Below are 20526 nucleotides of genomic sequence, written 5' to 3'. Positions count from 1 at the left end.
AGCTACTCTTATGCTGGTTGGGAAGACAAGAAATCATTTACAGGGCTAGATGAGGTTCCCCAGGAGAGAGAAGAACCCAGGTTTCACAGTAACAGCTGGAGGTGGATGTGGGAAGACATGCCCCTCACCTGTTTACCCTCTGATTAATTTTTAGCTCCCACAGATAGCAGAGGGCAGGTCTCAGAACAGGATATGCTCTGGCGTCTGCCACGTGTGCATATCCTGGTTGCTTCCTGATCCTCATCAATTTTGAAATGAATGAGAAGAAACAAAGGCTCCAAGGCAGACCTATTTGGAATCCACCTTTCCCCTCTATTTTCGCTTAATGTTGTCCCTGATAATGTTCCACAGCTGGGAGAGCTCCCCTCTGTCTGCCCTGCAGGTTTATCCTTAACCCCTGGCAGGAGGCCTAAGGCGCTTTTTGTGGGCTCCACTCTCAGATTTGGCCTTAATCAGTTAAGCAAGTCTCATGGCTACTCAGGTGACAGTTTTCTCTTCCAAATAGGAAGAGGATTGCTTTGAATGAGTACAAGTTTCTTCAGCTGCAGACTTCTGTATAAGGACATATGGTTGGTATAGACATCAGTTAACTCTTGTTAGCATGGATCAAACCTCAGCCTTTACTTGAAACCTCACCATAGTTTTTCCTTGAAAGTTGCTTCATCAGAGATTTTTTTCTTTATTGGTTGTTCAAAACATTACAAAGCTCTTGACTTATCATATTTCATACATTAGATTCAAGTGGGTTATGAACTCCCATTTTTACCTCAAATACAGATTGCAGAATCACATCGGTTACACATCCACATTTTTACATAATGGCATATTAGTGACTGTTGTATTCTGCTACCTTTCCTATCCTCTACTATCCCCCCTCCCCTCCCCTCCCATCTTCTCTCTCTACCCCATCTACTGTAATTCATTTCTCTCCTTATTTTGTTTTGTTTTTTCCCATTCCCCTCACAACCTCTAATATGTAATCATCAGAGACTTTTGACATGTCACAAAGGAGACTGTGGGCAAATGTTTAAACCACCGTGATTTTCCTTTGGGGTTGGTTGGTTATTGTATCTGGATTTGTGTGTTTGTCTGTGTGTGTATGTATCTGTTAACACTGAAATTCTGGAACTTGTAAAGTCTACACCCAAGAGTGTTACTTTTAGACTACTAGTCATATTTTTCTGTTGCGTCTAAGGAAAGTGAAATTCTTGAAGCTCTGAAGCATCGATATGTGGTCCTTTGTTTTTGTTTTTCAGTCAACCTATTACATGGAAGGAAACCTAGGCCATCCTGTGTTCCAGACCCAGTTTGGCAGGATCGCAGTAAACATTTGCTATGGGCGACACCACCCTCTCAACTGGCTCATGTACAGCATCAATGGGGCTGAGATCATCTTCAACCCCTCAGCTACCATTGGAATACTCAGGTCACTCAGCGGGCAGGATCTTGGGGGCTTCTTGGGGCCCAGACACCGTCTCCTCCAAAGGCTGGGCTGTGGGACTTAGAGATAGGTTTGGTAAACTGCAGCAGGCAGGTGCAGCCATTAGGATGTCTAATAGACCTGAGCCCTAGATTGTATGATGGCACATTTGACCTGCTTTTCAGTGAAAAGACTTCTCAGGATGACCATTACAAGCACCATCTCCCCAAAGAGTCACTTGCTCTCCTCTAAGACTTAACTTTTGCTATGATTCTGAACACTGAGATGAAAATAATAATCCCTACCCTCCTCTGCATTCATCAAGATTCAGAAAGCCTCACTTTTAAGTCTTGAAGCCCAGTAGGTGCCTGACCAGTGTTAGCTCCTGGACAGGAGGTTACAGATTCCTGATCCTCAAATCTACAGTGTCCACAGGGGAGAATGGAAATCCAGATGAGAAAGGGAACAGGTGAGGGAATTGGAGCCCAGATGATACTCAAGAGATCAGTCCAGGTGGGGGCTGTGATTGTAATTCAGTGCTTGACTAGCATGTGTGAGACATTGGGTTCAATCCTCAGCAGCACATAAAAATAAATAAATAAAGGTACAAAAAATACAATAATATTATAAAAAGAAAGAGAGAAAGATCAGTCCAGGAAACTTGTGTTTAACCAGCAAAGTGTTTTCCTTTAATAACATGTAACAGCTAGTATTTGAGTGTCAGCCCTATCCTTTAACAAACAAAACTACTCTGGTTAAGGCAGCAGTGGGAGCTGGGATTGGGGTGGCCCAGACAGCCCCTAACGTCATGGGTAGTACCCCTCAGGGCCACATAGTAAATAAGCAAGTGAGATAAAATAGCAGGATGTGGTGACATGCCTGTAATTCCAATGACTAGGGAGGCTGAAATAGGAGGATTGTAAGTGTGAGGTCAGCCTCAGCAACTTAGCAAGATTCTGTCTCAAAAAAAAAAAAAAAAAAAGAACTGGGGATATAGCTGAGTGGTGAAGAAACGTTTCTGGCTTCAATCTCCTGTACTGGGGGGGAAAAAAAACCTACACACTCATGCCTCTGCCATTTGGCTCTTCCTCTACATCTGAGCATTTGGGTGACTTCCAGGTTTGCATCATTACAAGTAACAGAGCTTAGGAATTTATGTGCAAATACTTCTCTCCCCCAACTCACTTCCTCTAAAACAGAGTGCCTGCAGCAGGAGATGCTGGCATCTACTCTCTGAGGTCCTTGTTGCCTGGGCTGGTCCTTACGTGGGGGGACAGGCAGGGGTAGGTCTGATGGGCAACTTTGAGATTTCTGTCCCTCTTGCACAGCAGGTCTCTGATCAGGTCATATTGCAACCCCTAATCTCTTACCTCAGGTCCACCACCCTGTATGTGCACCTGGAGGTCTAGTCCATATCCAGCAGGCGTGCTGCAGAGTAGAAGGAGAAAATCAGGCCTTGAATCTTCCCTTCAGTAAAGGCATATTTCTCAGAGAATATACCAGGGTTCCTATGGTGGCTTGAACACCAGTATTAATTAATCACCAGAGCTTTTGAGGTGGTCATTAGTTCCAGCCCCCAGGGCAGAACCTTGGGGCCACCCCCTAGGGTATCACCCTCCTTCAGACCTTCCAAGAGTTAAGTCTCTCCTTCAAGGATCCCTAGAGGAAACAAGCCAACCCTGGGGTACATGGTCCCGAATTGACTTCTGAGTCAAGGCAAGCAAAGCTGTGGCCGCAGACCCAGACAGCCGCCTCAACACGTGTATGCCTGCTGAGGTCCTCTCTGGCCTTACTATCTTGGGCTTTTATTAGCCCCAATTAAGCAAACAGAAATGTCCCAATGTAATAGGCACATAACTGCTTATGTCCTCAGCAGCTTATTAGGCTTATTAAAAATGATTGATTTTCTTTCCTCAGCCAAGAATCCTTCAACCCTTGGCTTGCAAGGGTGTGGTGAGGCCAGCCATAAAAACCCGTAGCAGGTCTTCGGGAAATCGGAATGTTTCATGAGCTCCTAAACTGTTCATGCCCTTTGGCCAGATAATGATACTCTTGGAACTGTAGCCTGAGGAAGTGAGGAGAACAAGGCTGTGCACATGATGTTTATGGCAGTGTTATTTATAATGGAGGGAGAGGGGATGGCAGCAGGAGAAATGTCAGGGTTAAGTAAATTTTAGCTCATCTCTTCCATGGGTTATTACCACTAGAAAGAGTCATTATGAAGATAACGAAGCATCACAACAGAAGCCCATGAGCAATAAAAAGATGTATCCAGGCTGTGGTCAGAACTCTGTAAAAATTTTTGGCCTGTGGACAAGGATAGTTGTAGAGTATGGAAAAGTGACAACAGGTGATTTACTAGGAGGGCAGGGATTCTGGGTAATTTTCTTTAAACAATCAATGATTATTTGAAGAACTGGTATTCTTAGTACAATGCCAGGCAACCTATCACATTGGATCACAACTTCCAGAATCATCTATCCCCTGCTTGCTCTACCAGAGACAGACAGATACACATGAGTGCCTGAACTGTGGGTCAGCAAGGTGTCCTTGCTCATTTTTGTGTCCCACAATAGAGTGTAAGTGCTTTTTTATTCACTGAGTCATGCTGGCAATCCCAGGATGTATCCGGCAGAGCCCATGTGACCAAAGATTCCTGCTCTGTATGTTCATGCATCAGAAAGTCTGTTTCTCATCCCCTTGCTGCATTTGGCCTTCCCCCTGGTATTATTTTTAGGGGTTTGTGTGTGATACACTGGGAATATGTCAAATGCCCTTGTCCCCACACCAGACTCTTCAAGATTCCTGCACACAGTCGACTCTTGTGATCCTCCAGCTTCCTTTCTTTGGTGGTTTTGAGAGCATACATTTCATTGCCAGCTGTGGGTTTGAGTCCTACACAGAACACCTCCCTGGAGAATTATAAGAAAGATACTTTATGGCAATCACCCCACAAGTGTCTTATTTAATTCCTGAAAATGTCATCTATGGGTGTGTTTCTGTAAAAATCTTTTCTTAAAAGTTTTGTCAGCTTGGCTTAGCAGGTGGGGGGAAAAAAAGCAAAATGAGTTCCCTCAATCAAGCCAGTGATTTTTCCCCCCTTTTCCAGACTCATGAATCCTCCTGAGCATTAGGCATATGACAAGCACCCACCCCCTCCACCTACTCCCTGGTTTAAACCAGGTGCACACTGACAGGAAGGAAGATTCTGGGGCATTTTGCTCCCAGGCACTCAGTGTTTGTAAGTGGGCATCGCTTCTGCCCATCTAGAATTTAAATGATACTGTTTCTCAGACAGGAGATCATTAATGAGCAGAAGGCCCACTGAATTCCATGGCCCATCTTGGCTGGAGGGCTGGAGAAGGATGGGGTCTGTGGTTGGGAAGAGGTCTCTCACTGCACTCTCCCTTTGGTGGGTGCTGGACTGAGGAAGGCTCACAGCTCAGCTGTGCCTGTAGGGTATCCAGTTAGGGAACCAGGGAGTTTCTGCTTAGAGGTGCATGGTTCAGAGTAGGAAAATAGGAAGGCACTGGGAAACAAGGACCAAACTCAGAGGTTATAACTCTGCTACAAGATATGACTCCACATAACAAGACATATCCTAAATTCCTTTCTGGTTACTCTGTCTGAAATCTCCCCCCTTGGAGACTGATTTGCAAGGTAACAGTACGGTAGGAGAGTTAGGGTGGGGCAGAGAAAGTCCATGCTCCGCCCTCACAAGCCAAACACACAAGCCAAACAAACACCCAAGATCCCAAGGTTCCAACTCCCTTCTGACATTTATCAGGAGAAGTTCTTCTTAGCCCAGCATAGAAAACAGATTCCCAGAAGGAAGGAAGAATATAGGAAATGATAGCTATGAAAGAACCACCATGTGGAGCTTCATCTGCATGATCATTTAGTCTTCACAATCTCCTTTTGAGGAAGTTTTGGAGAGGGAAACTGAAGCTCAGGATAAGGATTTGATCCTTCTGATAGTCAACCACAGCCTTGTGGCTTCTGCCTGTAGCAGGCCCTCCCCAAAACACTTTGTGGGCTTAAACAAGTTGCTGAGGACAAGTTTGGTCTGCTTTCAGGTTTGAGGTGATCCTTGGGCATAGTAAGACTCCCTAGCTGTCCCCACTCTAGGCCTTGGAAGGCCAGTAACCAGCTGCAGCTCTAGGCTGAGCATCCACTGAGTCTGGCTAGAGAGTTGGCAAACTTGTTCCTCCTTTTCCTCTTTTACAGTGAGTCCCTATGGCCAATTGAGGCCAGAAATGCTGCCATTGCCAATCACTGCTTCACTTGTGCCATTAACCGAGTGGGCCAGGTAAGTCTCTGAGGTATAGATGATTAAAGGAGCCACTGCTGGTGGTTGTAGTGGAGACATATCACATGTTTATTTTGCATACATGTCATAAATCTGGAAGGGGACAAAGCAACTTGGTTTGTGATTTCTGTTGTTGCATTTAGCTGAAACAATTCTGAAAGGATCTTTGATCTGACCTCATTCTCTCATTTCTAAGTATCCAGTTTGTTATTGTCCCCACACATCAGTGGACCCCACCCACTGAACAGTCTTGACTACCAAACATAACGCATTTATCACCTAATAATCCTTTTCATCATTCTTATTAATCACATGTCAAACTCTGATACCTTTAATTTTTTTTGTTCCCCCCTCCTCTCTTTTTCCCCCCAGAGCCAAGGACCAAACTCAGTCAGGGCTTTGCGCATGGCAAGCACTCAGCCACTGAGCTAAATCCCCAACTTCACAGGTCAAACTCTGCTCAGAGCATCTGATCAGTTTGAGATGACGAATTTTTCCACACTAAGTCTATATGGTAAAATGCTTGCCTGGCATGAATTAGGCCCAGTACTGCTAAAAAAAGAAAGGACGGAAGAAAGAAAGGAAGGAAGGAAGGAAGGAAGGAAAGAAGGAAGGAATGGAGGGAGGGGAAAACCCTGATTTTTAAAAAATGTTTTAAAACTGTAGATGGACACAATACATTTTTAAATTTATTTTTATGTGGTGCTAAGGATCAAACCTAGTGCCTCACACATACTAGGTAAGCTCTCTACCACTGAGTTACAACCCCAGCCCCAAATGCTGATGTTTTGGTTAGCCTGTGTGATCCCATCACAACTTGATGTATAAATTTCATTAAGCTTTAGAGAAAATATTAAAACGGTAAATGAGGGCCCTCTCCTCCACCTTTCATGTCTTCACAGACCCCAGGCGGAGGTCTGACTGCTTCAGGAAGGCCAACTTCACATACTTTCCACAGCCCTGAGAACTGATCAGTGCCCAATGTGTTTCTTTTCTCCCAAACTATAAACTCCCCAAAGGCAAAATCCAGATCTTTACCATGCTTGTCAAATTCTCCACTGGCTGCCTAATCCTGGGTGCTCAGAAGGACATTTAACAAGTATCTGTTGATTGCCCAGAGAGAACAGACCCTGCATCTTACTTTCACTATTTCCAAGCTAACTCCCTGTGGTCGGGCTTGCTATTCTTGGTCTGGCTAAGTGTTCTGGAATGAACATTGTGGTGGTGCCACCTATAGGTTTCTCTTATACTCTAACCTTACTTCACAGGAGCACTTCCCCAATGAGTTTACCTCTGGAGATGGGAAGAAAGGTATGTTCCGTGTATTTTCATGGTGATGGGTCTCATCCCCCACTTTTCTGTTTGCTTCCTCTGGGCAAGGTCTGTCCCATAGCCTGTATCTGCATGCCTGGCGACTAGGAGGAGGTGCTGACTTCTCTGTTTTGTTGCCCTCTGTGGGGGAATCTGACGATGGCCAGGATGACTGTGGCCAGGTCCTGGACATGTGACCACTTTGTTCCCCAGATAAGGAGCAAATGGGAATTATTAGACTCCATTCCTTCACTGGGATTGGTGTAAAGATGGACTGAGGAGATGTAGGGGAGCTCTTTGTGAGCTCCTGAAAAAGCTAAAGGGCTGTCTTGCAGCTTTCAGACCTCCCTCTCTCCTTTCCTTTGTCTCCCCCTCAGCTGTACAAATGCCCCTCAAGTCAGCATGGATTGCCTGAGTTTCTAGGATCTACGGCTTGTTTTGATCTAAGGGAAGGTAACACCTCACCTCTGCTAGGATTACTACACCCTTAGGTCCCACTTTCTAGGCACTGATGTGAGGGAAAAGCTGTCCCCTCAGCAAAGAGGTGTCTGGAGGGGCCTGAGCAGATATGTTTCCCAAGAAAACACACTGGAGGGGTCTTAAAGCCTTCCACATGAGATCTTGGACTGTACCCCAGATCCACACTCCAGTCTCAGCTTCCTGCTGACAAAAGAGCAAAAGAGGCAGGGAAATAAGAGTTGGGGCCATGCTAGGTAGGCCCTGCCCTGCAGCCCACTACTCTTCACATGCCTGTGGAGTGGCTCTTAGCACCCCGTGACTCATGAGAGGACCAAGATGTGGAGTGGGGATGAAGTGACCTAGTTGTCATGACAAGTAGGGCTAGAGTCTCCAGTTTACTGAGTGGGCCACCACAGGAAACAGGCCTCACAGGAAGCCCCTAGAGCCCCCGAGGCTTGTATTGTGGGTAGCTGATGGGAGTCAATACCTCTAAAGGATGACCTTTAGAAGTTTTCTCAGTGACTGTGGGAAGTGACACAGGAGTGACCTTTACAACCACCTACTGGGCCTTCAGGTCTGAGAAGGGAGACAGGCCCTTTGAATTTCTGCATTTGGAAGATGCTGGGGAAAGACATATGCACATCTTGTCTTGAGCGTCCCTTAATGCACCTGCCTCTCTACAGACCTTACATTGTGTCTGTACAAACTCATGGCCTCTTCCATTTGCTTCTTAAAGCTCACCATGACTTTGGCTACTTTTATGGCTCAAGCTATGTGGCAGCCCCTGATGGCAGCCGGACTCCTGGGCTCTCCCGTAGCCAGGACGGGCTGCTGGTTGCTGAGCTCAACCTCAATCTCTGCCAGCAGATGAGTGATGTCTGGAACTTCAAGGTGGGTCCTAAGTTCCTTCCTGTTACCCTGCTCCTCTTTTTTTGGCCCTCATTCTGCTCACAGAGCTGTGAACCGCAGTTAATGGTGTTTTCCCTCAGAAACAGCTTACAGAAGGTGCCTCCTTTAGACCTAGGAGCTCCATGTTGGGCCTGGTCTCTGCCTCCCTGTGGGCTGTGGGGAGGAACTATTGGATCAAACAATGTACAAACAGCAGGCCTCCATAAATTCTCTCATCTGATTTAGATTTTAGGTGCCTTCAAACAAATTAATCTCAATTTCATTTGTCCAGAGAATAGAGTGGATTGCTTGTCTAATCCTTTTTCCTTTCCAGGCATTTGCACTTATCACAAGATAAGTGTGCATGTCTGGTTCTGCCTGCAGCCAGGCTCCACAGTCTGGCCTTGACAATAGTGGGAAATGGGTCACACAGAGAAATGGATCTGGGCCTGGCTCTGCCTTCTGTCAGTCACCCTAAGCAAGCACCTTCTGCTCCCAGGCCTTAGGACTCCCAGATGTAAAATGAGAGGCTTAATTCACATGCTGCCTGCTGCCTGCTGCCTTTGAGACTGATACTCTGTGGCATCAAGTGTTTGAGAGGAATGTAGGTACCTGTCATCCCAGGATGGAACAGTGTAGACAAGGACAGGACCAAGGCAGGGTTTATTGTACTCATATCCAGTAGTATTTCCACCAACTCAGTCCCCATTGATGAGCAAACCACCCAGCAAGTGAATGTCACATTGTTATAACTGAATGACATTGCCTATGTGACTGGGAGGAGCCCAGGGGTTCCTGTTCAGACAGTTATGGGCTCTAGGCCTTACTCCCCTGCTTTCTTAAACATTGGTCCTTGAACACAATCCCCAGTCTCAGATCTTTGCCAGACAAACAAGGTGTTACCCATGACCATCTCTTGACATGCCACTCCTCTTGGATAGCTTAGATTAATGCAGAATTCTACCTAAATCAGAAGTCAGAGCTGAGAATTCCCTCTCTCCCTCCCTTCCTTCCTTCTATCCTTTCTTTTTCCCTCCTTCCCTCCCTCCTGTACTAGGGATTGAATCCAGGAGTGTTCTACCACTGAGCTACATCCACATCCTTTTTTTTATTTTTTGTTATGTTGTTTTATGGGGTTGGGAATAGAACCCAGGGCCTCATGCACACTAGGCAGCCCCAGCCCCATCCCAGCCCTTTTAATTTTTTATCTTGAGATAAGGTCTCACTAAGTTGCTAAGGCTGGCCTCAAACTTACAATCCTCCTGACCCAGCCTCCCAAACTGCTGGGATTATAGGCATTCCAGCCAGCTCTTTAACAAGTATCACCAGGAGCAGTAAACAGAATGTTTTCTCATGAGTTACTTTCTTGAAGCAGAATCATTCCCAGCTGTGGCAATGGGAATGAGCTCATGTTGAGGCTTTTTGAAGAAGCTGACTTGAGATGGAAGAATGGAAGGCATGCCAGAGACTATCTGTGTCCATAATGAGATGCCACATGGAGCAAACAGACCAAAAACTCAGCCAAGATATCTGGGTTCAAATCCTCAGCCTTTTCCACTCCTGGCTAGTGACCTCTCTGGGCTGTAGGCTGCTCTTCTGAGTTGCTGCAGGACCACAGGACACCTCTCCTCCCTCTTCCCTGGGGGCAGACCACATCCCCTGAACAGGCAGGTCACAGAAGTCACCACAGGCTGGAATAGGCTGTATGAATCACTGGAATCAGTGCTAAGAGGTCACAGTGGAGTTGCTTCTCTACATTGGTCTGAAATTGTCCTGTCAACCAGTATTTCTATCTCACGGCTGCCCCCCAGTGGCAAGAAATGGTGGTGAGTAAGTGATAAGTGTTTATAAAAAGGAACCTCGAAAGTATGTCTGTGTTTTGTTTTCAGATGACAGGCAGATATGAGATGTACGCACGAGAGCTTGCGGAAGCTGTCAAACCCAACTATGTCCCCACTATCGTGAAGGAGTAGCTGTCTTCTGTCCCCATTAGATGAGTAAGTGGGGCAGGCTTCACACATCCAAGTTCTCCCTAATTATGTTACTGTCCAAATGGATTTTTAAATGCCACAGCAGGAGTAAGGTGGAATTGGAATGACTGCTAAATGGGTACAAGGTTTCCTTCTGGGGTGATGGAAATGTTTGGGGACTAGATAAAGGTTATGATTGTGAATATATTAAATACAACTGGATTGCATACTTTAAATGTTTCATTTTATGTTATATTAATTCTACCTAAATTTTTTTAAATGCTTTTTTTTTTCTTTTGGTATTAGGGATTGAACCCAAGGGTTCTTAACCACTGAGACACATCCCTAGCTTTTAAAAATTTTTTTGTTTTATTTTGTATTTTTGAGACAGACAGGGCCTCACTAAATTGCTTAGGACCTCATTAAATTGCTGAGACTGGCTTTGAACCTGCAATCCTCCTGCCTGAGCTTTCTGAGTTCCTGGGATTATAAGCATGTGTCACCATGCCTGGCACTATCGGCTTCTTAAGGGTCAGCATGAGAATCTGTGTGCTGGTGGAAAGAGGTTGAGAGCAGATACAGAGTTGTGGAGCCTACAGTGTGGATGTGGGCAGGTAGTCTTTGGACATTCCAGGTTATTCCCCAGTCATACACTAGCCCAGGTATGTGTAAAGGGTTGTTTTTTGAGAAAGCATCTCACTGTATTTCCCCAGCTGGCCTCCAGGTCCTGGACTCAGGCAATCCTTTTGACTCAGTCTCTCGAGCTGCTACAGGGATGCACTACCAAGCCAAACTTTCTGTGAAGTATTTTGTAGATTCAATTAGAGACCATAACCAATTGACTAAGTAAGTGATATTATTCCACATCACTTAGGTGGGCCTGAATCAACCCATTAAAAGGTCTAAAGAACATGGCTCAGGCTTCTCTAAGGAAGAGGAATTCTGTATGCCAACCATAGCTCTGGGCCTTGGCAGGAATTCCAACCTGCTTCCCTGACAGCCTGCCCTGTAGCTATTGGACTTGCCTAGCCAGGCCCTACAATCATGAAGTCAGGTCCTTGCAATGAATCTCTTAATGCATATCCTACTGGTTCTGCCTCTCTGGGTCTGACTAATACAGATTTTGTTACCAGAAGTGGTTCCTAAGAAATACAATCTTAAGGATGATTAAGATTAATTTCTTCAATTGATTCTGGGTTATCTGGAATTATTCTCTTATTTGATTATATTTAAAGGCATTAGTGCTTCAGGTATAGGCCCCCTCCTTGTGCCTTGCTGTTTCATTGAATCCAGCCCTAGAGACATGATGAGCTTTTTCTGTCTGGCCCTGCCATATCCAAAGCCTTTGTGCCTATGGTTTCTAGAAGAAGCATGTAGTCAGCCTAACATAGAGGTTTAGGTGACAAGTTGGTTCATTTATGAAATAGACATTAATGTACCGGACACTATTTGATTATCTACACGGTTCATTGCCGGGAAGCAGAATCGTCAGGCCCATCTGAGAGCAGGAAGGCCCTACACAGATGGAGTCACTTTTGGGTTTGCCTTATGCCTGGAATGTTTTAGATGTTCAGTAAACATTTGTTGAATGGACTTTGGGTGGAGATTTTATGTGGTTATTGCTGATGACATGGCAGGCTCTCAGGCAAGAACTTGAACTGGTTCAATGTCCATGACCTGCAAGCCACCAGGCCCTAGTACAATCTTAGATGAAACCTTCTGACCAAAATGCCAGCAGAAAAAAGAAAATGATTTTCTCACCTGTAAGATGGCAGGTGGCTGGACTCAAAGTTCTGAAGAACCCTACAGCTCTAGCAGGTAGCCTTTCTGTCAGGCCACAGATTTATTTTATTTTAGTGGTGCTGGGGATTAAACCCATGCTCATACATGCTAAACACAAACTATCACTGAGCTACATCTCCTGCCCAATAGCTTTATTGCTGGCATCTGGGATGAGGTTTGGACATAAAAACCATAGTGTGCACAAAAGAAAAAAATAACTTAGGCATTCTTAAGGATAGAGCATATGTTAAACCATAAAAGAAGTCAATGAATTTAAAAAAAATGAAATCATGTAAGTCATATTTTCCAATTGTAATGGAATGAATTAGTAGCAAAGGGAAAATTGAAAAATAGGTGAGAATTAAACAACATTTTTAAATTTTTTATTTTATATATTTATTTAGCCATACTGAAGATCGAATCCATGGCTTCTCATATGCTAGGCAAGTGCTCTACCACTAAGTATACCCATAACCCAACATTTTCATTAAACAACCAATGAATGAGAAATGAAATCAAGGGAAATTAGAAAATAATCTTAAGACATGAAAACAAAAAGAAAGCATACCAAAACTTAAGGAATGCAATAAAAACAGTCCTAAGAAAGAAATTTATAGCTGTAAATGCTTACAATTAAAAAAGTTTTCAAACCAACAACAAAAATTTATACACTGAAAAACTAAAAAAAAGAAAAAAGACCAAATGAAACCAAATGCTAGCAGAAAAAAGAAAATGATTAGAGCAGAGATAAGAGAACAGAAAATGATAGAGGAAATCAATGAAACCAAAAGTTTGCATTTCTTTCTTTCTTTCCTTTTGATACTTGGATTGAACCCAGAGGGTGCTTTACCACTGAGCCATATCCCCAGCCCTTTTTATGTTTTAAGAGAGGGTCTCACTAAATTGCTTAGGGTCTTTAAATTGCTGAAGTTGGGTTCAAACTTGCATTCCTGGAGGATCGAGAGTTCAAAGCCAACCTCAGCAACTTATAGAGGCCCTAATCAAATCAGTGAGACCCTTTCTCTAAATAAAATATAAAAAGGGTTGGGGATGTGGCTTGAGGTTAAGCATCCCTGGGTTCAATCCCTGGTGCCCAAACAAAACAAAACAAAACCTTGCATTCCTCCTGCCTGAGCCTCCCAAGCCACTGGGATTATAGGTATGCACCACTGTACCCAGCAGAAGTTTGCATTTTTTAATAAAATTGCCAACGGTTAGCTAGATTGACTAAGAAAGACTCAAATTACTAAAAATCAGAGATGAAAGTGGGAACATTACTACTGATTCTTTAAAAATAAAAAGAATTATGAGAGAAAACTATGGATAAATTGTATGCCCACAAACTGGAGAGCCTAGACAACCCAAATGAAATGGATAAATTCCTGGAAACACAAGATCTATCAAGATTAAATCATTAAGCAACAGAAAATCTGAATAGACTTATAACTAGTAAGGATGTTGAATTGGTTGAATTCTACCAAACATTCAAAGTGCACCAGTCCTTCTCAAACTCTTCTAAAAAATCGAAGGGTAGGGAACACTTTCTAACTCACTCCATGGAGCAAGCATTACCCTGATACCAAAGTCAGAGACATTACTAGAAAACTATAGACTAATATCCCTTATAAATATTATTTGTTGTTTTTTTTGGGGGGGGGACAGGGTTTTGCTATGTGGCACAGGCTGGTCTCCAATTTCTGGGCTCCAATGTTCCTCCCCCTCAGCATCCTGAGGGAAGTGCTTAGCTGGTACTGCAGGCATTACATCACCATACCTGACTCCCTTATACATATTGATGCAAGCTGTCTTTCCCTCTGGAGATAGCTCACATTCTCCCTTGAATGGCTCAACATCCTTGATAAGAAAATCAATCAGTATAATATATCTCATTAATAAAATGAAGGGGAAAAATCCCATCTGATCATCACAAATGAAGCAGAAAAGGCATTTGGCAAAATTCAGAACCCATTTGTGATTTTAAAAAAGTTCAAAAAACTAGGATTAGGATTAGAATAAAACAGCTATCTCAATATAATAAAGGTCACAAATGAAGACCCACTGCTAATACTCTGTGATGAAAAAGAATCAACTTTCACTACGTCTATTCAACATAGTTTTTCAAGTTCTAGCTAGAGCAATTAGGCAAGAAAAAGAAATAAAAAGGAACATAAGGAAGAAGTAAATTGATGTCTTTTTGCGGGTACATAATCTTATATAATCTTATTTATATAAAACCCACAAAAAGCTATTAGAACTAATGAATTAATTCTCTGAAGTTACAAGACACAAAATTCATACATAGAAACACACACACACACACACACAAATGGGTTTCTGTACATTAACAATAAAAAATCTGAAAAGGAAATTAAGAAAACAATTCCATGACAATAGCATCACAAAGAATAAAATATTTAGGAATTAGCCCTGAAAGTGACTGAAAACTGCAGAACATTGCTGATGAAAATTAAAGAAGACCAAAATAAATAGAGTCCATTATCATGGACTAGAAAACTTAATTTGGAGAGTCGGGGTACCAGGGATTGAACTCAGACTTGACCACTGAGCCACATCCCTAGCCCTATTTTGTATTTTGTTAGAGACAGGGTCTCACTGAGTTGCTTAGCACCGTGCTAAATTGTTGAGGCTGGCTTTGAACTTGCCGTCCTCCTGCCTCCTCTTCCTAAGCTGCTGGGATTATAGGCATGCGTACCGTGCCTGGCCAAACTTAATATTTATGAATGTCAGCACTACAAAAAGCAATCTATGGATTCAATGCAATCTCTATTAAAAATGTCAACAATTTTTTCAGAAATAAAAAAAAATCTATCTCAAAATTTATATGGAATCTCAAAGGACTCCAAGTAGCCAAAACATCTTGAAAAAGAACAAAGCTGATGAACTCAGGCTTCCTGATTTTAAAACTTCCTACAAAGCTGCAGTAGTATGGTGGGCTTGGGTTGTGGCTCAGAGGAAGAAGGCTCACCTATCAAGTGTGAGGCACTGGGTTTGATCCTCAGCACCACATTAAAATGAAATAAAGGTATTGTGTGCACCTACAACTAAAAAAATGCTTAAAAAACAGTGTGGTAATGATATAAAAACAAGGCATATATATTCAGACATATATGGAATAGAATAGAGATCCCAGAAATAAACCCTGACATATATGGTCAATTATTTTGACAAGGTGTCAAAAATCATTCAGTGAGGAAAGGCAGTTTCTTTCCATTAATGGTGCTGGGAAAATAGATAATCACGTGCAAAATAATGAAATTGGTCCCTTACTATATCCATATACAAAAGTTAACTCAAAAATGTATCAAAGTTCTAAATGTAAGCCAAGCACAGTGATGCACACCTGTAATGCCAGTGACTTGGGAGGATGAGGCAAGGAGGTTTGCAAGGTGGCAGATGGCCTCAGCAACTTAGCTGGACCCTAAGTAACTTAGTGAGACCCTGTCTCAAAAATAAAATAAAATAAAATAAAAAAGGCTGGGGATATAGCTCAGTGATAAAGAGTCTCTGGTCTCTGGGTTCAATCCTCAGTGAAAGAAAGAAAGACAAAGAAAGGAAGGAAGGAAGGAAGGAAGGAAGGAAGGAAGGAAGGAGGGAGGGAGGGAGGGAGGGAGGGAAAGAAAGAAAAAAAGAAAGAAGGAGGGAAAGAAGGAAGGAAAGAAGGAAGGAAGGGAAGACAAAGATCTAAATGTAAGAACGTAAACTATAAAACTTCTTAAAATGGTAAAAGTGTTGTGATATTGGATTTGGCAATAATTTCTAGAATGTAACACCAAAAACACAAGGCAACAAAAGAAAAACTAGATAAGTTGAACTTCATCAAAATTAAAAACTTGTGTGCATCAAAGGGCACTATCACAGTAAAAAGGCAATCTGTAGAATGGGAGAAAATATTTTCAAGTCGTATATATTTTAGTATGTAGAACATATAAAAGCACTTCTTAAACTCAACAATCAAAAATGAGCCAAAGGGCTGGGGATGAAATTCTGAGGTTGAGCACTTACCTGGTAGGCATTAGGGCCTCGGTTCAATCCCTAGTACCTCCAGGAAAAAAAAAAAAAAAAAAAAACCAACCAACCAACCAACAAAAACAGAACAAAATGGACAGCAACTGAAATACACATTTCTGTAAAGAAAATAGATGGTATGACAGCATATGAAAAGATGCTCACCATCATTACCATTAGGAAAATGCAAATCAAAACCACAATGAGAGCCCAGTACAGTGGTGCACGCCTGGAATCCCAGCGCTAGACAGGAGGATCACAAGATCAAAATCAGCCTCAGCAAAGGTGAGGCACTAAGCAACTCAGTGAGACCCTGTCTCTAAATAAAATACAAAATAGGCTGGGCTGGGGATGTGGCTCAGTGGTTGAGTACCCCTGAGTTCAATCCCTGATATTAAAATAAAACAAACAAACAAAAACCCACAATGAGATAAGACCTTATATGCATTAGGATAGCTATTATAAACAAAATAAAACCAGAAAATAACAAGTGTTGGCAAGAATGTGAGGAAAGTAGAACCCTCAGGTATTGCTAGTAAGAATGTAAAATGGTGTACATGCTATGGAAAACAGTATGGTAATTCCTCAAAAATAATTAAACACAGAATTATAATATGACCCAGCAATTCCACTGATAAGTATATACTCCACAAAATCAAAACAGGATCTAATAGCGATAGCTGTATACCCATGTCCATAGCATTGTTATTCACAACAGCCAAAAGATGGAACCTAAGTGGATAAGCATACATATATGCCATTCAACAGATATTATTCAGCCTTTAATAAAAGGAAACCATGACATGCTTCAATAAGAATTAAACTTTAAGACATTATACTCAGTGAATTAAGCCAATCACAAAAGACAAATGCCTTTTTTTATGAGTCCAAAATCTTGGGAAAAATATTTTAAGAGAGAGTTAATGTAACAGTTTTCATCCTTATATACAAGCATGCCTTCATTTTAACTTGAAAAATATATAATCATAGAAAGACATTTATATTAACACAGCAAATGCCTTTTTAATAATTGATATGAATGTATAATAGTCATTAGTAGTGGCTCAGAAGAGTAGGAGGTTGGGGAAATGGAGGATAGATAATGAGTACCAAAACATGGAAGTAATAACTTCTAATGTTCTACAGCACAGAAAGGTGACCGTAGTTCATAATAACTTATATAAATGTTATGAAAAACTAGAAGAGAGGAATTCTAAAGTTCCAGACATGAAGTAATGATAATGAGATGGGAACATTAATTATCCTGATGTGATTAGTAAATATTGTATACACATATTGTTATTTCAATAATAATTGTTATTTCAATACATGTATACAACTATTATGCATGAACCAAAAATATTATTAAGAGTCAAGGCTAGGGTTTTAACTTGGTGATAGAGTATATACTTAACCTATGCAAGGCCTTGGGTTTAATCCCCAGATTACCAGCACCCCATACACATAAAAAAAGTTTAAGGAGATGGAAATGTTAACTGTCATGATTTGATCATTATACATGGTATATATGTATCAAATTATCACCCTATACCCCATAAGTTTGTACAATTAAAGTAATTAATAAAAAAGGACAAATACTGTATGATTCCAATTACATGAGGTATTTAGAATAGTTGAATTTATAAACACAGAAAGTAGAGTGTTAGTTACCAGGAGCTGGGGGGAAAGGAGAAAGGGGGACAATTGTTTGATGGCTCCAGAGTTTCAATTTAGAATGGAAAAACTTCTAAAATGATAGTGGTGATGGCTGCACAACAATGTGAATGTCTTTTTTTTTTTTTTAATGATAGATAGACCTGGTAACTTTTTTTTTTTTAAATGTGGTGCTGAAGATCAAACCCAGTGCCTTATATGTACTAAGCAAGTGCTCTGCCACTGAGCCATAACCCCAGCCTGTGAATGTCTTTAATATCACTAAATTGCTCACTTAAGAATCGTACAATGGGGGCTGGGGATGTGGCTCAAGCGGTAGCGCGCTCGCCTGGCATGCGTGCGGCCCGGTTGGATCCTCAGCACCACATACAAACAAAGATGTTGTGTCCGCCAATAACTAAAAAATAAAAAATGTTGAAATTCTCTCTAAAAAAAAAAAAGAATGGTACAATGGGGCTGGGGATGTGGCTCAAGCGATAGCGCGCTCACCTGGCACGCGTGCGGCCCGGGTTCGATCCTCAGCACCACATACCAACAAAGATGTTGTGTCCGCCGAAAAACTGAAAAATAAATATTAAAAAATTCTCTCTCTCTCTCTCTTTTAAAAAAAAAAAAGTTGATCAGGAATTAAAAAAAAAAAAAAGAATGGTACAATGGTGGGGGAGGGTTGTGGCTCAGTGGTAGAGCACTTACCTAGTATGCGTGAGGCACTGGGTTCGATCCCCGGCACCACATAAAATAAATAAATAAATAAAATAAAGGTATTGTGTCCATCTACAACTAAAAAAAATATTGAAGAAGGAGGAGGAGGAGGAGGAGAAGAAAAAGAAGAAGAAGAATAGTAAAATGTCTGGGCATGGTGGCACACACACCTGAAATCCCAGTGGTTCAGGAGGCTCAGGCAGGAGAATCATAAGTTCAAAGCCATGCTCAGCAATTTAGCAAGGCTGTAAGTAACGTAGTGAGACACTGTCCCAAAATAAAATGAGCTGAGGTTGTGGGTCAGTGGTAGAGCACTTGCCTTGCATGCATGAGGCATTGGGTTCGATCCTCAGCACCACATAAAAATAAATAAATAAATATATTGTGTCTATCTACAACTAAAAACATATATTAAAAAAAAAACATTAAAAGAGTTGTGGATGTGGCTCAGTGTTAAGCATCCCTGGGTTCAATCCCTAGTACCACACCAAAAAATAAAAAAAGAGTTATAATGGTAAATTATATGTTTTATATTGTTAAAAGAAAAAATTGTTACCAATAAATTTAACAGAATTTACTTAAGCAAGAAAAAGAGTTCTAGAACCAGTCACCACTTCTGACTGAAATTGGTTCAGAATTCCCCACCCTACAATATATCCAGATCATTTTTATATTCAGAGAAAATGAAATCATATACTTTCCTAAGAAACAACCTGATTGGCTGCAATCAGCATTTACTAGCTATAGTCAGTGGTGTGATGAGGCATTTGCAGCTGAATGAGCCCAACTTATATTAACCTCATTCCTGACCCCAGAGCTCTCCTCCAACAGGCTGAGCAAATCCATAAATTATTAAAGTCTACCCTAGAAAGTTAGGTGTTTTTCTCAAATACTGACCTTTCCACTCTGGCCCAAGTCATGAAACCATATTAGATATTGCATAGTCTCCATTGTGTCCTGGCCTTATAAGAAAGTCTATTTTTTATAAATAAATTCTGGCCAGTCATTTGATGCTGACCTGAATATCTTCCAGGGCCCTGGTGGAACCATTGATCAGATCAACTAAAGTCAGGGACAAAAGTTGTATTGCCTTTTTAATCAGATGAGTTACATAATAGGAATAATTGTTCAAATTGTGTATATTAACAGCAAGTCAGTAATCAGTTCAAAAAGGTTCTGTGAGTAACCAGGGGTAGCCTCATTTTAGAAATATCTCCATTATTATCTGTGGGTTGCACGATCTATGCTCCATGATGTTTACTAAAACACAAAATTCTCTTATGATCATCATGAAAATATAGTACACCCTTTTGGAGAGGTTGATCCAACTAGTTTTCACATAAGAAATATAGTCATAAGGGCACATATGGCACTCTGAGAAAGAAAGTGTTGTGTAGTTTTAGTGTCCCCCAAGGTCCTGGCCAGTTGGTAGACCTTTGGGTTTCCAGTTTACTTTGAATAATTAAGTCTAATCCTCTTGTGTTAGCTTTCTGTCAATGAAAAAAATACCTGATATAATCAATTTATAAAGAGGAAAGTTTTATTTATTTTGGCTCATAGTTTCAGAGATTTCAGTCCATGGTTACTTGGCTTCATTGCCTTTAGGCCTGTGGCAAGTACACCATGGTGGGGAGCACACTGCAGAGGAAATTCTTGCCTATGACAGCCAGGAAGCAAAGATGAGAAAGGGTAGGTTCCCAATATCCCCTTCAAGGGCACATCTCCAGTGACCTAATTCCTACCACTAAGCTTGATCTTTGTGTGTGTGTGTGTGTGTGTGTGTGTGTGTGTGTGCGCGCGCGCGCGTGCTAGGAATTGAACCCAGGGCCTGTGCACACTAGGCAAAGCAAGTGCTCTACCACTTGTAGCTCTACATCCCCAGTCCCTATGCATCACCTTTTAAAGGTTCTGCTACTTCCCAATAATGCTACAGGTTGGGGACCAACCCTTTAACACATGGACCTTTCAGGGACATTTCAGGGACA

At 41.9% G+C, this 20526-nt stretch overlaps 1 protein-coding gene across 8 annotated transcripts in view; it reads left to right on the top strand.

Annotated features, from left to right (window-relative positions):
• The window catches only part of Upb1 (beta-ureidopropionase 1), a 46311-nt gene that overhangs the window by 17123 nt on the left and 8662 nt on the right, over nucleotides 1-20526 (top strand). For 4 of the 8 annotated variants that reach the window (XM_078038891.1, XM_021732634.3, XM_021732633.3 and 1 more), the window contains exons 6-10: nucleotides 1257-1426; nucleotides 5648-5729; nucleotides 6998-7040; nucleotides 8236-8390; nucleotides 10277-10384. In XM_078038891.1, the coding sequence (XP_077895017.1) occupies nucleotides 1257-1426; nucleotides 5648-5729; nucleotides 6998-7040; nucleotides 8236-8390; nucleotides 10277-10360 (534 nt within the window). In that variant the 3' untranslated portion in view covers nucleotides 10361-10384. Of the gene's footprint in view, nucleotides 1-1256; nucleotides 1427-5647; nucleotides 5730-6997; nucleotides 7041-8235; nucleotides 8391-10276; nucleotides 10594-20526 lie in introns of those variants that run through there. The other 4 variants (XR_013434645.1, XR_013434644.1, XM_005334449.4 and 1 more) reach the window with 3 other exon arrangements.

The sequence above is a fragment of the Ictidomys tridecemlineatus genome, chromosome 2, assembly GCF_052094955.1.
Source record: "Ictidomys tridecemlineatus isolate mIctTri1 chromosome 2, mIctTri1.hap1, whole genome shotgun sequence".
Classification (NCBI taxonomy): domain Eukaryota; kingdom Metazoa; phylum Chordata; class Mammalia; order Rodentia; family Sciuridae; genus Ictidomys; species Ictidomys tridecemlineatus.
Note: the sequence above shows the minus strand (reverse complement) of the source record. Positions and strands in the feature narration are given on the sequence as shown.